This window comes from Dunckerocampus dactyliophorus, chromosome 6, assembly GCF_027744805.1.
Source record: "Dunckerocampus dactyliophorus isolate RoL2022-P2 chromosome 6, RoL_Ddac_1.1, whole genome shotgun sequence".
Taxonomy (NCBI): Eukaryota; Metazoa; Chordata; class Actinopteri; order Syngnathiformes; family Syngnathidae; genus Dunckerocampus; species Dunckerocampus dactyliophorus.
In genome coordinates this window covers 24,394,758-24,412,676 of record NC_072824.1, presented here as the reverse complement: position 1 = coordinate 24,412,676, position 17,919 = coordinate 24,394,758, and the positions used below count along the sequence as shown (strand labels likewise).

The window sequence follows — 17,919 nt, the reverse complement described above, 5'->3', positions numbered from 1 at the left end:
AAACAAACACACACACACACAGACACACACACAAACAGAAGGCATGCTTAAAAAATTGGGCCAGGGCAAGCCAGTCACCCCTGGAAAATGAAAGTTAATTTGCACCTATCATATGAACGCTGTCGAACTATCCAAAACATGCTTGAAGGCAAACAACTTCTCATGCAGGATCTCTCCAATAGCCGCACGCAGACTCAGACAAGCAATATGGCAAGGTTAGTCATTGTAAAAGTGCGGATTAGTCGCAGTTTCACAAAGTTGGTTTTATTTGCCATTTAGTATTGGGATATTTTCTTTTTTTGCAATGCAAAGACACTAAGTTCACAGTGTAGGATGACAACACTGACATTAGGATAAACATGTATCATAAGGGCACAGTTACAAAATAAGTCTGTACAAAAAAAACTAACTAAAAGTGCAAAAACAATATTAACTGTAAGTAGCCTTTGTGCTAATTATGACGATTGTGTAATTTCATATTAACAAAAGACATGGGTAGCAGCAAAAAGAAAAAAAGAATGTGGACCAGTTGTGAAACATCATAAAGATCATTGCTTAAAGTATTATGGCAGCAAATGGACATCAATACAAATGTAGAACTTAACACACACCGTCACATGCACACACAAACACAGTCACAGTTAACAGGTGCCAAGGACATTGTGGTGGGAGTCAAGTTTAAGCTCAGTACCATGTCAAAAACAATACAAAATTCACAGAGTGGACAAAGAACAAAGTAAGGGTTTACAAACTGCACATGCCATCACGCGCGCGCGCACACACACACGCACACATATTTATATACACACAAATAACCCTCGGAGACAACCAAGGGTGTAATTCTCTCTACAATTTCCTCCCCTTTGGTGAGAAAATAATATGTTAGCCCTAATCCTCCCTTCATGGAGGAGTGGTGTCTGTGAAGCCACAAAGAGACACAATAGAGCCTATTCTCTCTCGTCAGATCAGGTAAAAAACATGACAACATTATACAGACAATGGATATTTGTGTGAAGCAGCACTGAGAATGAGGGTACAAACATTGATGGCAGCTCACGAGGTTATAGTACAGCTAAGCGGAATTCGGTGGCAACAGCTGAAGTAATTCCTTTTGAATGCTATTCCCCTGGAAAAGTCTGATATCACAGAGACAGTGAAGATAGTTAAACACCTGTCTGTCTCTAACTGCATGCAATAGGTTGTAAAAAGTCATATAGTGCCACCCACAGTCAATTTGCAAGTACTGCATGCGCAGCAAATGTGCAAGAAGTGTTTGAGAGTCTGTAAATGTCTGGTCTGTCTGATGGTCTAGCTACTCTTACGATTAAGAATCCTGATAAAATCTCCTCCCAGCCAAGTAACAGCCATGTCTGTGGCTCTTAGTCCCTGCCTTGTTAATAAAGTCTCTCCCTCTCATTCCCTGAACTTTCTCGATGCCGGTCTCTGTCCCTGGCTCCCTCGTACTTCATGTTTCTATCCCTCCAGCTCGTCTCTAGGTCCCTCTCGCTGTCCCTACCGGTTAGTTTTTCTGTGTCAGGTCCCTGCCTAGTTAATCTAGAGGTGTCCCCCTGTCCCTCCCATTCCCTCCCGCCCACCCTCCCTCTATGGACAAACACATAAGGGCGTGGGGGCCGTCCATCAGGGGGAGCGGCCAATAGCGTCCCTCTCCCTCCCCCCAGATCAGGGCAGTGCAATACACAGATGGATGAGTTTCCCAATCACCCTCCTCCTGCTGGCTCACCTGCACAGATAGAAAGAACACACGGAAAGATGCGTTACTTCAACAAAAGATAAAGGTGATATTATTTCCCATAGCTTAGTTGTATCTCATACCATGAAATAAGTGCATTATCAATTGCTTAGCTTTAGCCTCAGCCTGTGATAATGTATCATTGATATTATAAGGTCTTTAGGTATTTTTCCAAGGATGCTTCCATTACATTTACTTAGGGATGCGCCGATCAATCAGCCACCGAACAGTATGAGCCGATTTCCATGGAGAAGTACGTGACTGGCATATGCCAATTAAAAAAATATTTAAAAAAAAATACAATCTGTGGCTCGTACTACTGCAGCCTGTAGAGACCCCTGTGTGCAGTGTATTGTCCTGCTCTAATGTCTTGGGTAGTGTCCCCCCGCCCCCTTTCCTTCACATTGCACAGGTGTGCAGCGTCAAACCAAACATATCTGCCGTGTGTAGGACTGTCACAATAATCAATTCACTCAAGATAAATAAAAATGGAAGTCAATTTTTGCGTGTGCATGCGTGTTTGTTTTCCTCCTCCCTCTTCCAAACAGGCTGGATGACAAAAAGTTCACTTTGACTAGGCCACTCCAAAGTCTTCATTCTGTTTTTCCTTCAGCCGTTCTGAGGTGGACTTGCTGGTGGGTTTTGGATCATTGTCCTGCTGCAGAACCCAGGCTCGTTCTAGCTTGAGGTCACAAACAGATGGCCGGACATTCTCCTTCAGGATTTTTTGGTAGACAGCAGAATTCATGGTTCCATTTATCACAGCAAGTCTTCCAGGTCCTGAAGCAGTAAAACTGCCCTGGACCATTACACAACCACCAACATATTTTACTATTGATGGTCTTTTTCTGAAATGCGGCATTACTTTTATGCCAGATGTAATGGATGTCCAAAAACCCTCCAATGTGGCTGAATTACAACAATTCTGCAAAGATGAGTGGGTCTGTGTCATGTTATTAGATAAAGTTATTGATTATGAACTGCTCCAGATCACGTTGTAGTGTAGAGGTTTAGGTTTGAAGTTGTTTAAAGGCGATGTATTCAAAGAGTAAGGGTTAACTAGGTTTCTTGCTTTCATAATAATAGTAATCATCCCCAATTCTGTAATGCAACGCTTTGTTATATTGCTGTTTTGTTAATATTGGTGGTTTGTATAATTGCGATGTGATGTGACGTGATTGTGGTGGGTTTATGAGATGGACTGGGGCCTAAGTCCCCAATGACAGCCTGGGGTACCAAGCGGCCACTGCTGTCATACAGACAGCAGCACAAAAAAATAAATAAATAAATAACTACTACCGTGTTTAATTTCTAAATGAGAACATTTTTTAAAAATTTACGTAACAAGCTGCATCATAAACAACTGCTGCCATTTTAATTTTAGGACTCACACTGAACTGACTTATGTGCATGAATGTACTGTTGAGTGAGCAAACGTGAGGGGCACCCCTCTAATATAATGGCAGGCGAAACACAATAATGTTATGTGTTGCTTAAGTAGGCTCTTACTACCTTAGGCTGTAAGACTATGATCTTACCTCTGATCCAGAAGTCACTGTACCTCCTTTTCGGTATTAAAATCATAAGTTGTATCTGTAACTCAGTGTCACAGCTAAGAAACATTTGTAAATAGTTTGTTTTAGGACTCTAGTTTTGACATTAAATAATGTCATGAGTCGAGTTACCTCTTGGATGGGTGTGGAGGCTCTAAACACCGTAACAGGCTGCCAGTCGCTCTTTCAGCAGAGGGGGGAACTGTTCTGAGAACTGCTGCCAGTTCTCCTCTCCAACCTGCTCCTTGAAACCATGAAGGATCTATTGAGAGGCGAGGACAGATAGGAAAATTGATTGTGTATTTTTTTTTTTTAATCCAGATAGGGTTGGGTAGTCTTCTCTAAGAAGCCAGTTTGGAGGTTCTCTGTTGGCATCAGCGTAATCCATTTTCAATACAATTTCCTAATATATACTGTATGTATTACAGTTTTTGTCAGTTGTGTACACACAAATATTGGTACTTCAGACAATGACCACATCATGTAACTTATGCACCAACTTCCTGAACCAATTCTGCTAAACTGCAAGCACAATTCCTGCTTTACACAAATTTTCAAACCACTCCACACAATTCTCTGCATTTGGCACAATTTTCATGAAGAAAACCTTGTTTACACAAGGAACACACTGGCATTCACAATTCTAAAGTGAATTGCCCTACTTTTCACACTGACTCGTCACATGGGCAAACAGCTATCACACAGAGTTCTACAATTAGCAATCACAGCTTTAGCTTTCTGCCTGGAGATCGGAAGTGTATGACTGAAATCCACAAAATGCATGTAACCCTTCTCTTTGTATGTGCAAATTTGTGTTGTTTGGGATGTACACTGTGTACTTTGTTGTGGGAAAAACCAAGCCATTGCAATTATGGTTAGAATGTTACAATAATGGTCACTTACCTTATAGAACATATCTCTCAGATCATCTTTGGGATTCACCCAAGAAGCAACTGCATCGCAGAAGAAGATAAAGTCCTGAAAATAAATACAAATTTAAAACAAGAATAAGGATATTCTGAAAGGGGTTTAAGGGAACACATAATAGACCTTTTGTACAAACTGTGAAAAAAGTCTCACCTGCACAACACCTCCAGGGTTTACACCAATCATCATGCAAATCCCGCGAAAAGCAGAGTCTTTCTCCTCATTGTCCCGAATGTTGCGCAGTGATGTACACCTGCCGTACAAAATTATTTATCAGTCTGTGAAGTCAATTGTATAGTGATCTCAACGTGAGGCGAAGTCAAAATGAAGACACACAAATCTCACACTACTTTCATGAATATCTATTTCAAGACTGTGTGTGGCCTTAATAATGATGCAACTGTGTACTGCTGCGATTGATTCATTTATGGAGAGGCAAAGAGGAAAGAATGTTATAGAAACCAACCAATTCATGAGCACTGCCTGATGGGAAAAGACAACTTCCAAAATGTGGGTCTTGCTAAATGGTTTGGCTGATGGCTGAGCACACAATTGTGAGCAGAATTGGAGGAAAAAAAAAAGACAGAGTGACGTGGTGAGCCCATATGAAGATCCTGGTGCTCACTGTGCAGCTACAGCATGCCAATGAAACACAACTATAGAGTTTAAACAGACTCACCAAGGTCGGATAAACTGAGGCAGCATGGGTGCAACTTCCTGAGGACACACATAGCCCAGTCGTCCAATGGTGATTGCTGCAAAAGAACAAAGGGAGTCAAGGTATGCAAAATCAACAATAATTTCAAAAGGGGACGGCATACCAAATGGCTTTGATTGTTATGAATATTCTATCATGTGCCAAATTATATATGTTTGTACGTAATAACTGGTTATTGTGAGGTCATTAAGTCTAGTTGCAACTGAGACATAAATGACCTAATCTAAAAGTAACTAGAAAATACCAGCAGAGGGCACAAATGATTATAAAAAAATGGAGTTGGGTTCCCATGCTGGTGAAGTTATCTGATCAGTTACTGCAACAACAAAACGGTGTTCTAATCCCAAACCAGGATGCTCTGGCGGCTGCTCAGCAGGCTGGATTTTGTCATAATTTTTTGGGGGTCATTTAGTATAAAAATATTTGTAGCTGAGGCTCTGGCTGTGTTGCGTTTGATTTCACTCCTTTTTCCTGAAATTATTTAATAAGGCAGTTATAGCTTGTAATGAAGATTTACTTTAAAATCAATGATCAAGGACATTTCTTCAAATGTTAACTTCTGTATTCAATGTTAAAAACTAACAATAACAAAAAATAATGTCCTCTTTCAAGTGTTTGAGACTTCATATACCGGTGTTCTCCAGTAGGGTCTTAGGGGTGTTTGGTCGATTTATAATCTCAACCAACTGGCTCAGAACCATAGCAATGTACGGTTGCATCTCCACACCTGGAAAAAGCGTGACATTTAAACACAAGTCATTTGAAATGCATCTCAAATGTAACCATGCAGACAATAAAAAAAATAGATTTCCTACAGCTTACCCATCTGCATACAGATCTCTCCAATGGCCCAGGTTGCATTGTTGCAGACAGAGATGAACTCTGGGTTCAGGTTGGTTCCTAGGATAGGCATGAATTCAGCTGGAGGGAAACAGGAACAAAGACAGATCAACAAATAATACACACACACACACACACACACACACACACACACACACACAAAAAAGAGGCACGCTCCTTGTACTCTAGGAATGAATGCATTACCAATGCATGGTTTGACATGCGGGAAGCAAGCCTTAGTCAAGTCACCCAGTAGAGCAAAAGAACTCTGTCTTACTTCAGGCATTGTATCCTGAAAAAACAGAGAGAAAGAGAGACAGTGTGCTTAAATTTTTCTTTTTTTTTTTTTTACAAAATGTGGCTAATTTGAGAACGTGCACCAACTATAATAGGAGGATTTTAAATATTGTTTGATCGTTTGAAAAACCCCTCATTCCAATCAGATCTAACACATGAGCTGATAAAATCAGAATTGTTATATTAACTATCTGCAGAACGATTAATTTAACATTGTGTACTTGTGCAGATGTACATTATAGATGGTCCAGCCAGTGTAGTTCACACACTGTAAGTCAACAACATTGCAAATTGACATCCATTCATTTTCTATGGTTGTATGTGGGCTCCTATCCCAGCTGTTTTCGCACGTGGGGTGGGATACACCCTGGACTGGTCGCCAGCCAATTGCAGAGGAGATATACACAAATGACTATTCATACTCACAGTCACACCTATGGACAATTTAAAGTCTCCACTTAACCTAACATGTATATTTTTGGAGACGTACAGGGAGAACATGCAAACTCCAGAGATACGAACCCACAATCTCCTGACTGAGGCTAACATGCGTTATAACCTCTAGGGCATCGGGTGGCCCATGTCCTCCTTATTCCATGTTTAATAGAAGGCAACTCCTTACCTGCATGCACTGAAAGAGCAGAGTCATAATGTTGCTGCGAGCCACAAGTGTGTCCACATGACCGCCCAGTCCCTCAGCCAAGCCGCTCAGGAGATCCAGAGCCACGATCATGAAGTCCTTGTCAGGTGCCTCATACTGATCTGGCTGCTGACTGTACATCTAAAAACACACACATTTATGTGTGAAGATGAGGAAATCATATACTGTCAGCAAACATCAACAGCAACATTCAAGTTTGCTTTGAAAAGTCAATGCACTTTCTGCCAGGTGGGCCTGACTCACCATGGCCTGTGCCAGAGTCTTCTGGACAAGGGTGACACAGCGCTGGTAGACGGGCTCACAGTAGGGGAGGAAGCCACTCTGCAGAGCAGTAGCTACAGATGACAGACACTCAAGCAATGGAAAGAGATCTTTATCTTCATCCTTCAGCTCATTCCACTTGGAGATCAGCGGAGGCATCAACTTCTGGATGTACTCCTACAAGCAAGGGTTTTGGCTAGTGAAGTCTTTCTTTCACAAAGTAAGAAACATATATGTAAGGGCTGTGGAGCTTACAGGCTGGTTCAGATGGTGTCCCACAGAGTCTGCCAGCGTTCCTATGGCATCATAAAGGATGAGCAGGTTCTTGTGCTGGTACTTCCCAAAAGCAAACACCAACGTGTCCAAGATGAAGCTCAAGTAAGGTACCAGCTCTGTGCACGCCTCCTCCTCCAGGGTGGCAAATGCACTTTACAAAAAGAGGTGGTGGGTGAGGCAGAAGTAGGAGCAGCACATGGGGATAAAGGAGCAAGAAACAATCTCAACCCGTACCTGCAGGCTGCCTCCTGTACCCTCTTATTGCCATCCAGGATGCGTTTGAGGAGCTCAGTCATAAGAGGTTTGAGGTGAGCGTCAGGGGGCTGGCTGACCACCCAATGAGCATAACGGCTCAGGGTCCAGCAGGCGATGGAACGGACCAGGGCCTTCTTGTCACATAAACACTGGATGAGGTGGGGGATGAGCTCAGGCAAGTAAGGTACCATACCCTGCATGCATCCTGGAGAAGACGGAAAATATAGTTATTTTATTTAGTTCTTTATTTCTGTTATATGGGGCTACAGTCAATTGTTTGATGGCTCGGCTTCGCTTCCTCAACTCCACTACAGAAATGTGTGTTTTTGACACTTGTGTTTGTAAAACTATTATTTCATGATTAATTTGAAAATGTGCACATTGCTGAAAATTTTTAATAATATGTTGCCTTGTCTTTGGCATAATAATTTTCATTTCTTGTATATCTGAAATATTTAATAGCAAATGCTAACATTACACTACATACTGAATTAAACTGAATTATTAGACTATATGAACTATTTTATGTATGATATAGTTTGATATATTATGTTTTTACTGTTTTATAGGTAGATAATTTGACTTGTACCTTGTATGCTGAAAAACTGTTTGTACCCCGATATACATGTACAATGTACATAAATACTCATAGGCTTCTTGAGACGTCATCTGTACTTCTGTGAAGAAGGTGTCGGACGTTTCGCTCCTCATCCGAAGAGCTTCGTCAGCGAACTAATAAGTGCTGGTAGCCTAGGCCTTAAATACAGTAAGAGTGGGCGGAATTGGTGTGCCAACACCCTCCTCCTATTGGTTCCTTACACTAAGCCTGGGCGGAGCCAGAACAATAGACGCTAACAAGCCAGTATCAGAGTCGTTCATACCCAACTCAGGGAGCGACACTTCCCTTTTATCAGAGGTGCTAATGGCAGGAAAGGATTAGACCACAACTCCGCCCAGGCTTAGTGTAAGGAACCAATAGGAGGAGGGTGTTGGCACACCAAGTCTGCCCACTCTTACTGTATTTAAGGCCTAGGCTACCAGCACTTATTAGTTCGCTGACAAAGCTCTTTGGATGAGGAGCGAAACGTCCGACACCTTCTTCACAGAAGTACAGATGACGTCTCAAATTCAAATTCAAATTCTTTATTTTTAAAAAGGGACAGTGTACATTAATCAACATTTACCCGAGTTAGCTGAAAGGCTAATTTTCATCGGCAGTCCCTTTGCCAGATGGTAATAGACCCAACAAAACAAAACAACAAAAAAGACACCATACACAACAGACATAGACAGAAAAACAGTCAGCATTACATTTCCCCACAGTACAAATTATATAATAAAATTAATAAAACCAAAATGAAAAATTATAATACAAACACCGCCAAGCCAGCCATATTGGCTACCTTACCATTTACATTTAATTTGTTCTCTACCTGACACTGGTATAATAATGGATAGTACCAGTGATACTGCTAGTGCACACATCTTTGCGATTCAACAAGCCAATTCTTAGCATTGAGTTTAAAAGAGTGATATGATGAAGATTCTCTGACTGATTGTGGTACTGTATTCCATTGATGGGATGCTCTAAATGAGAATACAGCCTGGCTAAATGTAGTTTTCCAAGAAGCCTCAAGAAGCCTTTCCCTCGATGGACAAGTCCTGTACGACTGAGAGCCTACACAGACATAAATACTCATATTTATAAAAAGTCTAAATATATATATTATCTGTTTATAGGAGGAGGTAGGTCTTTTGGTCTTGGTCATTTTAAAAGTAGCTTGCAGAGCTGAAAAAGTGTGGGGATCCCTGACCTACATTACTATGACAAACACAGCCTTCAAATCAAACATGCTATCTGTAAAGCATTGGTATACAAAGAAGCTCCCAGGATTTCATTAACATATAGTCGCAGAGTGTGTGGTCTACAAACACAAATCTCCACCGTCTCTAATTAGCACAGGGTCGAAAAACTCTGACATTGACAGCTGTGGCTGTAGGCAACCTCCTGAGCCACAAGATGGCAGTAGCATCCTGAGTAGTCAGGATCCAGCCGCTTATCTACCTTTGCATGCGCTTTAAAACACTGCTACTCAGCTACTCTCAGTGGAAAACTTTTTTTTTTTAATTGTCCAAAAGAAACAATATTCTATTCAATATTCTCCCCCCCAAAAAATTGTAACAATTCCAAGGAAGACATCTGCCAATTCGTCCAGTGTCCAGATGAAACAGAAACACACACACACACACACACACACACCATACCAAAGCAGCATACGACACTTCCCACTACTCATACACAAAGCTCCAACCAACTGAAAAATGTTGTTTTTTTTCCCCGCTTTCCCTCAAAACAAGAAGACAAAGACAAGACATTTGCACGAATGACCTAGCGTGACCTAGTGAAACTAGACTGTTCAGGTTGTCTTAGGAGACGTCTCGCCTCTCATCCGACCAGGCTTCATCAGCTCATGCTCAAAGACTAGGCGGGACACACACCAGTCACACTAGATAGGACAGCTCTAGTCTAGTTCATGCTCAAAGACTAGGTGACTAGCGTGACCTAGCGTGTTCAGAAACACACACACACAAAAAAAAACATTACTACAGCAGGACTCACCCTCAGCTATGGCCCCCAAGACCAGGATGCCAGACTCTTTGATGACCCAATCAGGGTGGAAGAGCAGGCCTTTGAGCAGGGGTAGGAGATGAGGAAGCAACTCCTCTCGAAACACATTGGCCAGAACATCCAGTGCCGCAGCAGAACATTTCCCTGGAAGTAGGCATCACATTATATTCAGTTTTGAAATGGTAACAATGTCCCTGGACCCCATAGTATAAAAAAGTTGGAAAATCATGTACCTAAGATAATTTTTTTTTAAAAGTCAATCAGTTTGAAGGTATTTGAAGAAAAAACTATTACTCAGAAAAAGAAAAAGCTTTACCATTAATTTGAGAGAAAATAAAAAGGTACTACTCACGTAGGTTCCAGTCAGACAGCGTATCGTCATCATCATCGTCGTCATCGTCAATGTCCTCCCCCTCTTCACCCTCCCCTCCTTCGTGCTGCAGAGTGACAGTGCGGGACTTGTGGAAGCGAGGCTTGATGTCTTGCTCGCTGTCTGGAATTGCTTCGTCCTCCTCAACGTCACCCTGGAGGACCACAGAGCGTCTTTGGAGGTCACAGACAAAAGCAGCGGAGGGTATTTGCATGCAGGGCTGACGGTCTCACCTTTAGAAGAATTATATCAATCTCAGAGTATTTCATCCCGTTCACCAAAATTGGGATGAGTCTAAAAAACAGGAGCAGACAGACAAGCACAATTCTTAGCTGTTGTTTTGCATATCAGACATTTTTACTTCTTTGTTATGACATTAATCCAGTCCATTGAGCTGCTGGCATGTGAGTACTTACTGGAGCAAGTGGCCAGACAGGGCCTCTTTGCAGATGGGCTGTTCGGCCAAAGTCAGCCAGAATTCACAGGCCTCCAAAGCCACATTCTCATCTGGGTCTTGGGTACGCTGCAGCATGTACTGATGGGTAAACAACCACAGGACAATGATGAGGAAGAGCATAGGAAGGCTGGAGTGGTTAATGAAGGTCACACCCTCACCTGGATGATGCTGTGCATGTGCGGGATGAGGCGATCTATGCGTACTTCCAGCAGCATGACCAGAGCCCTGCACACATTCTTGCGCACCTCACTGTCCTCGTCACCTGCCAGAGCAAACAGACTCTGGACAGGAAAGAGACAAGCAGAGAAAAGCAACTGAATTATTTGGAGAGGTTCTAAAGATGAGACGAGCGAAAAATAATAAAGACGAAATAAAGATAACAGCAACAATGTGACATTAATTGTGACATTTGGTCACAGAAACAAAAACATCAGTTACAGTGGACCTTTTAAGCATAAAAACAGACCAAGTTTGCATCAGTAAAACTGAAGTCACTGACATCACAGCAGTTACACCCACTTAAATTCTTTATTGCAGGAACATGAATCACATTTTTGCTGCAGTGAAATAAAGTAATGGTGGAAAACACATTCACACACTCACCACCCACCAATCAGTGGTGTGAAATAATGCAATGGGGGGAAAAGCACACCGTTATTTATATTTCGTTATAGCCAATATTACCTTATAGGATTGGAATCTGCTGATCCAAGCTTTAATTGCGGTTTCTTTGCTCACAAATGACATGTTCCACTTTTGTGCCACATATCTATGCGACAGGAACAGCTGAATGATTTGTGCACCTGTAGAGCTCTGGGCTCTGGGTTGTCTTTGTGACTTCGACTGCACTAATTTAAATGTGAGCTCATCTTCTACCATCATGACAGTTTCTTCATAGTCTTCAAACCAGTACTGACGGATAAACACAGAACTAGCTTGTGACTGGTTGTATAGTTTTCTCCCCATATATTAATCACGTTTCTGTTTTTGTGTCAAAGCAACCACAGTAAAGTGAAATTATGAAGAGCATTTACACCCCTGCAGGAGAGAATTTAAAAAATCCAGACCATTAGGATAATATATTTTGTAACATTTTCTTGGAGCTGCAATAAATTTAAAGGCCAATATCAATAGGAGCATAAAAATTAGATACTGGTTCGTGTCGTTTTTCCAGATTACCTTCGCCATGTGGAGCACAATGCGCAAGCGCTGCGCAGAGGTTATGGTTTTGCCGGCTGTTTATCTGTTTGTGTTCAAAATAACTTGAATGGATTTGGATGAAATTTTCAGGAACTGTCAGAAATGGGATACGGAAGAACTGATTACATTTTGGGATTATGGATCCAGGATTTTTTTTTTTACACTGCAAGATAGGACCATTTTCTGCATGTACTGTATCTCCACAAAAAATGGTCAGAGAACTTGGAAAAAAAATACAGGAGAAGTTTGCAACAAAACATCAAAGTCTGATCCAAAAAATGTATTATTTTGGTGTGAATCACACTATGGGGGGGAACTATGGCGCTTGGCGGAGATCTGCGCTGAGTTTTTCTCTAATTGGATTCTTTTTTTGTGAATCTATTAAGTCTAGCCTGTCTTACTTGTTGATAGTAGTTATTTTGGCTGACTATTAGTCATGATTGTTTTAATGACTAGTTTGTTGAGACAAAATAAAATATTTTTTTTTATATATTTATATTTTTATAAATATTTTTCTATAATTTTATCTAACCTTTTTCTATAACTATCTACAACTTATAATTACATTGCATATTGCAGTATGTGTCCTATTTTTCACAAGCAGTGGCCTTACAGTAAAAGAAGTATAATGTGCTCATTACATATGCTGTGACATGACATTAGTTTGATGGAAGAGCTGCTGCCAATAGTCTTGGACAATATCAGATATCAGTGAAACGTCGATGTCAAGCATCTCCACAATTAAGACTAAAAAAACATTACAAAAAGTAAAAAATACAAAAAAAAATAAAAAAAATGTTAATCCTTTTTTTTTTTTTTTTTAGCATAGCAGAGACTCATTTTTAATGCATTACAGGGTGACTCACTCCGCACTGCAGAAAACACTCAAAATACCCAATTATCTTCCACTCGCTTACCAACCTTAGCACAACCATGCACTCAAGCTCTACTGCATTAAACCTCTCTCACCAAATGCCCTTCACATATTGTTACCATGTATCATCTTTCTAGGCTGGGGATGATATAGTTCTAAATCAGACAGAACATTATGTTTTTACCAGGAAGTTGGACAAAAACGGAAGCTCATGCAAAAAAAAATAAAAAATAAATACTCACCTCAATGAAAGTGTCGATAATATCCATCAGAGCCTGAGCTCGGCCAATTATGAACTGGTTCACGCATGCTATAGCATGGGACCTGAGGGGACGAAAAACTCAGGTTTAATACTGTCCTCAGGTTACGTACAAGTTCCGTTCGTTGACTGTGATGCAAGTGGAGTTTTGATGGAAGTCGGATCTTATACCTAAATTACACTCCAATTTAACTTCTACATCACTCACACATGAACACTCATCCATTTTCTATGCCGCTTATCCTCACTCGGGTCGCAGAGGTATGCTGGAGCCTATCGCAGCTGACTTCGGGCGAGAGGCGGGGTACACCATGGACTGGTCGCGAGCCAATCGCAAGGCACAAACAACAATTCACATTAACATTCATACCTATGGACAATTTAGAGTCTCCAATTAACCTAACATGCATATTTTTGGAATGTGGGGGGGAAACCGGAGTACCTGGAGAACCCTTCCATGCACAGGAGAACATGCAAACTCCACACAAACGACGATACAAAGCCTGATCTTCCATATCTCCTGACTGGGTGCCCAACATGCTAACCAGTAAGCCACCTTGCGGTTCTCACATGAAGGACATAATATACAGTAACAAAACAGCAAATATAAGAACTAAATGAAACAGTAATAAAAAGTAATACAAAGTAAAAGCCAAAGCACTAGCAACCTTTCCATCTCAATGATAAGATCACTATGCTGCTTAGTTGTAACAGTCACGTTCATAAGAGCAGATCCTTTAACATGCTCAAACATACTGAAGAAACCTGGCAGTTAGTCCTACGTGTAGTGAGAGACAGTTGCGTGATTTGAGTCCTGACTCATTCACAGACATTCATGACTCTAAAACAAAAATGTTACATTAAAATTCAAGCATTTTCATTCATTTCAAGCATGTCTGAAAACCCCCTTAAAGTCACATTGAAGCTGTTCCAACAGACCTGATCTTGGGACTGCAGTGTTTAAAAAACTGCAGGAACTTGGGAATCATGATGTTGAGTGGCCTGTTTAGTGCATCGCTATCCAACAACTCGGACGAGTCCTCGCAGATCTTCTGCAATGCTCCAAAAGAACCCTGAAAGATTGATTCAAGAAACCCAACGTGCTTTTAAAATATTTAATTGCTGAAACAAAAACTTTTACTGTATGTGCAGTCATGCCAGTCTGACCTCACAAGTGTTATAGTCCTCCGAGTTCAGCAAATTGCAAAGCTGCGGCAACAGTTCAGGCCAGGTCTGCAGCTCGCCTTTGGAGGCAATGGTTGTGATCAGGATACCTTGATGGCAGGAATAAAAAAAAAGTTACACAAAAATAAAACGTTTACATAATTCAAAGCATATTGAAAAAAAACCAAGAGTTACACTACCACATTACCTGCATAAATCCATCCACCTACACTCTGACTCACAACGGCTACAAAATACAGATTCCGCCATCTTTCGTTCCCTCTGATCTGTCACAGCACTTACCGATTGTAGCTCTGATAAGTGGCGAAGGGTCACCGATGTTGTTGAGGCATTCACGTTTGATAAAGTCAGCCACATTGGGAGGGAAGTTCTGGTAGTGAGCCTTAACGTTGTTCTTCAGTATGAGGCCACTGAGAGAACGAGTGGGCTCATCTAGAGAAGTAAAACAACCAAGACAAAAATTAATATCAATATTAGCACAATACTATGGTGGCAGGTTTACTTGAGATTTTTGTGTAGGTATATTCACACAAGACAATACTCACCCTCAGATTTGAGGCTTGTCAGTACGAAGATGAGATAGTTATTGAAATCTGGAAACTGGTTAAGCTGCTCCAGTTTCTGCAGGCTGCATTAAGGAGTTGAACCAGACAGACGCACGTTCCAAAAGCTCACACTCCCTCACATACCGTGCATGGTTGTTTGAATTTTGAAGACGGGCCTTATAAGCAAATAGTTAGTCTCACATTGTTTCAGAGCAACACAGACATACAGTACTAAATGTAAGGATACTTCTTGCACTGCTCTCTGAGTCGCTGTGTCCGGAGACTGGGAGTCCTTGAGGAGCTGGAGCACTTGCTGCAGACCTTGTTCATCTGGTTGCCACTCCATCCTGCAGCACAAAAACAAAAGAGAATTTTTATGAAGTTTATGAAGAACACACATCACACTGTTACCTTTACATGCTCTCATGGAATACACTTGTAAATACTTGAGCACTTAGGATTCCAAGTAGCATGTAAGGCTTCTCTTGCTATAAAGCAACAACGATAATGGATTACTTTCAAATGAATATTAAACCAGAATAGCCATACACTGCGAATGACCCACTGTGACGCAACAAGCATCTCCATTTAGGTTACATTTATGAGCGGTTCATGATTTACCTCCCGGGATCATTCCCCCACCTTTCTATGGTAAATTACCCATTTGAGTAGACAAAGAAGATGAAATTACCACCGGGTTAATCTTATAACATGCGGCCCAGACAACACAGAAGCAAATGTCTCGCGAACTAGCTTAGCGTCGTTATAACCGTCAAAACGTAATTTACAGAAAATATAGTGGAAGGCAATCCTGTGTTAACTATCATTTCACCACTTTTACAGCAGCTCGGAATATTGACTGAAATCGCTGCCACAAAGCCTGTACAAATGGAACGCATTAATATTCATAACAGCCGTCGCGAATTCAAACCTCCGGCAGCTAGTAGCAAGGCGAGCTAGCATCAGCTTGAATGTACCGCGAAAATGTTACCTGGTCAGTCCGATTTATCAAGCGTAGGTTTCTCTAGGCAATCCTGTGGCTATGCTAAAATGACGAACATTAACTTCATATAACTAGGATTTGTTTGACTGGAAACAAACTTCAGATCTCTTGAGATCTATGTGAGCGCTATGCTGCTAGCTGCTATGTGACAGAGATTGCATGCCTTGCTATCAAGCCGGTGATCAGCATGAATACAGTCGGCTTCCGTACGGGGTGGGTCGTCAAGCACAGCCTACGACGTGATTTGACAACTAAATCACTTTCAATATCCGCTTATTTACTTTTTTTGGACATTTGACCTGTCCTTCTAGCGTTTCTGTTATTAGGATACCTTTATGTGCATATATTAAAAGTTGTTTTTCATTGTGCTCCATATCTGGCCACTAGATGGGGTCTGTTTTATACGCTTATTTGTTATGTAGAGGTGGACGATACTGCAAATGTTGATATGAAACCGATACCAAGCAGATACAGGACCAGTAATGCCAATACCGATACCGACCAATTCAATAATTATGATAATTCAATTACTTTGTCATTTTTATTTTTAATTATAATCAGAATAAAACACAGGACAAAGACTGTAGGCAAAAATGCTTGTATCAACACTTATTTGTAAAAAATAATATCTAATAAGACTATGTAAGACAATGTAAAAATAACAGCACGGTAATAAAATGTTGCCCTTATTTTCCTTTTATTTAGTTTCCTTTTATTACATACAATTGTTTGAGCAAAATAAAGTCAATAGTGCAAAATAAACAAAAGCAAAAAGTACTACTGGCTCTCATTCAAATCTTTTGACAATGTGTCCAAGGACAGTTTTGGGCAAATTTCTTTGCAGTTATAGCTACTAGTTACTTTCCCAATAAAGTAATTTACTGTGTAACGCAATTACACTTTCATAAATGTAATTAGTTACATGGGAAAGTGAAAAATGCAACAATATTTAACACAACAATATAAAACAAGCATGCAGATAGGGTGTGCAAGTGGGAGTTGTTGGAACTGAGCACTGCTGTTGATGTGTTAAGGTCAGGATAAAGTAAAAAAAAAAAATCAGATTCTGTGTGACTCTCTCGGGACTCTACAAAACTAACCTATTATATTTTACTGTCAGTAACGGTAATGGAATTGTAACGTTTGAAATAGTACTTAATTCAGTGGTATCCAAAGTGGGGTCTGGGGGCCATTTGCGGCCCGCGGCTGTTTTTTTTTATTGGTCCATGGCACAGTTTAAAAATATCATTTAATAAGAAAATTTCATAAGAAATTTACATTAATCTTATAGTAATTTTACAAGAATATCAATAGAAAAAAGTAGTAATCTAACAATAAAGTCATAATTTTACACAAAATAACATTGTAATGTTATTTGGACTACATAACATAATTTGAGTAGAATAAAGTTGAAATATTAAAGAAAGATATTATTTTTTTCAGTCGTAATATTAGGAAAAACAAACAAAACAACGAATAAAGTTGTCATTTTTGGAAAATTAGGTTGTGGAAAAAGTTACAACGTTACAAGAATAGATAGAATAGAATAGAGAATAGAAGTCCAAATATGGGTATCATAATTACAAGAAGATACTAAAATAAAAATAATAAAATAAAAAACAACAGAAATGAAAATGAGACAATGAAAAAAACAGCTGTAATTTTACAAGAATAAAGTCAAAATATTAAGACAAAAAAAAGTCGCATTCTAACGAGAAAAACAGTTGGAATTTTATGAGAATAAATTGTTAATATTATAACCAAAAATAGCGTCATTTTAGTAGTGTAGAGTTGAAATATTTAAAAAAATGTTTGTTTTAAGTTGCAATACCTGTATTATGAGAAACATTCATTCATTT

General features: G+C 40.2%; 1 protein-coding gene across 1 annotated transcript; it reads right to left on the bottom strand.

Moving 5' to 3' along the window:
* Positions 1–211: 211 nt before the first annotated feature.
* On the bottom strand, positions 212–16,254 carry LOC129183083 (transportin-2). Its single transcript, XM_054779925.1, has 24 exons — positions 16,049–16,254; positions 15,305–15,404; positions 15,058–15,133; positions 14,795–14,944; positions 14,495–14,601; positions 14,267–14,400; positions 13,311–13,392; positions 11,153–11,275; positions 10,954–11,072; positions 10,771–10,831; positions 10,520–10,691; positions 10,159–10,311; positions 7,518–7,743; positions 7,263–7,434; positions 6,990–7,184; positions 6,708–6,866; positions 5,993–6,080; positions 5,771–5,869; positions 5,580–5,675; positions 4,910–4,985; positions 4,384–4,483; positions 4,207–4,281; positions 3,436–3,565; positions 212–1,741 (listed from the first exon to the last, which is right to left on the bottom strand). Exons 2-23 carry the CDS (start codon positions 15,401–15,403, stop codon positions 3,458–3,460), a joined length of 2,670 nt encoding a protein of 889 aa, XP_054635900.1. The 5' UTR covers position 15,404; positions 16,049–16,254; the 3' UTR covers positions 212–1,741; positions 3,436–3,457.
* Between the last annotated feature and the right edge of the window lie 1,665 nt (positions 16,255–17,919).

What these genes read in the sequence shown, in the direction of transcription:
- LOC129183083 (XM_054779925.1), bottom strand. Translation starts at nt 15,403, where the DNA reads ATGGAGTGGCAACCAGATGAACAAGGTCTGCAGCAAGTGCTCCAGCTC. An exon ending in TTATCGACACTTTCATTGAG is followed by an intron (nt 11,276 to 13,310) that starts GTGAGTATTTAT and finishes TTTCCTGTCCAG; the next exon opens with AGTCTGTTTGCTCTGGCAGG. An exon ending in GACACCATCTGAACCAGCCT is followed by an intron (nt 7,185 to 7,262) that starts GTAAGCTCCACA and finishes CCTTGCTTGTAG; the next exon opens with GAGTACATCCAGAAGTTGAT.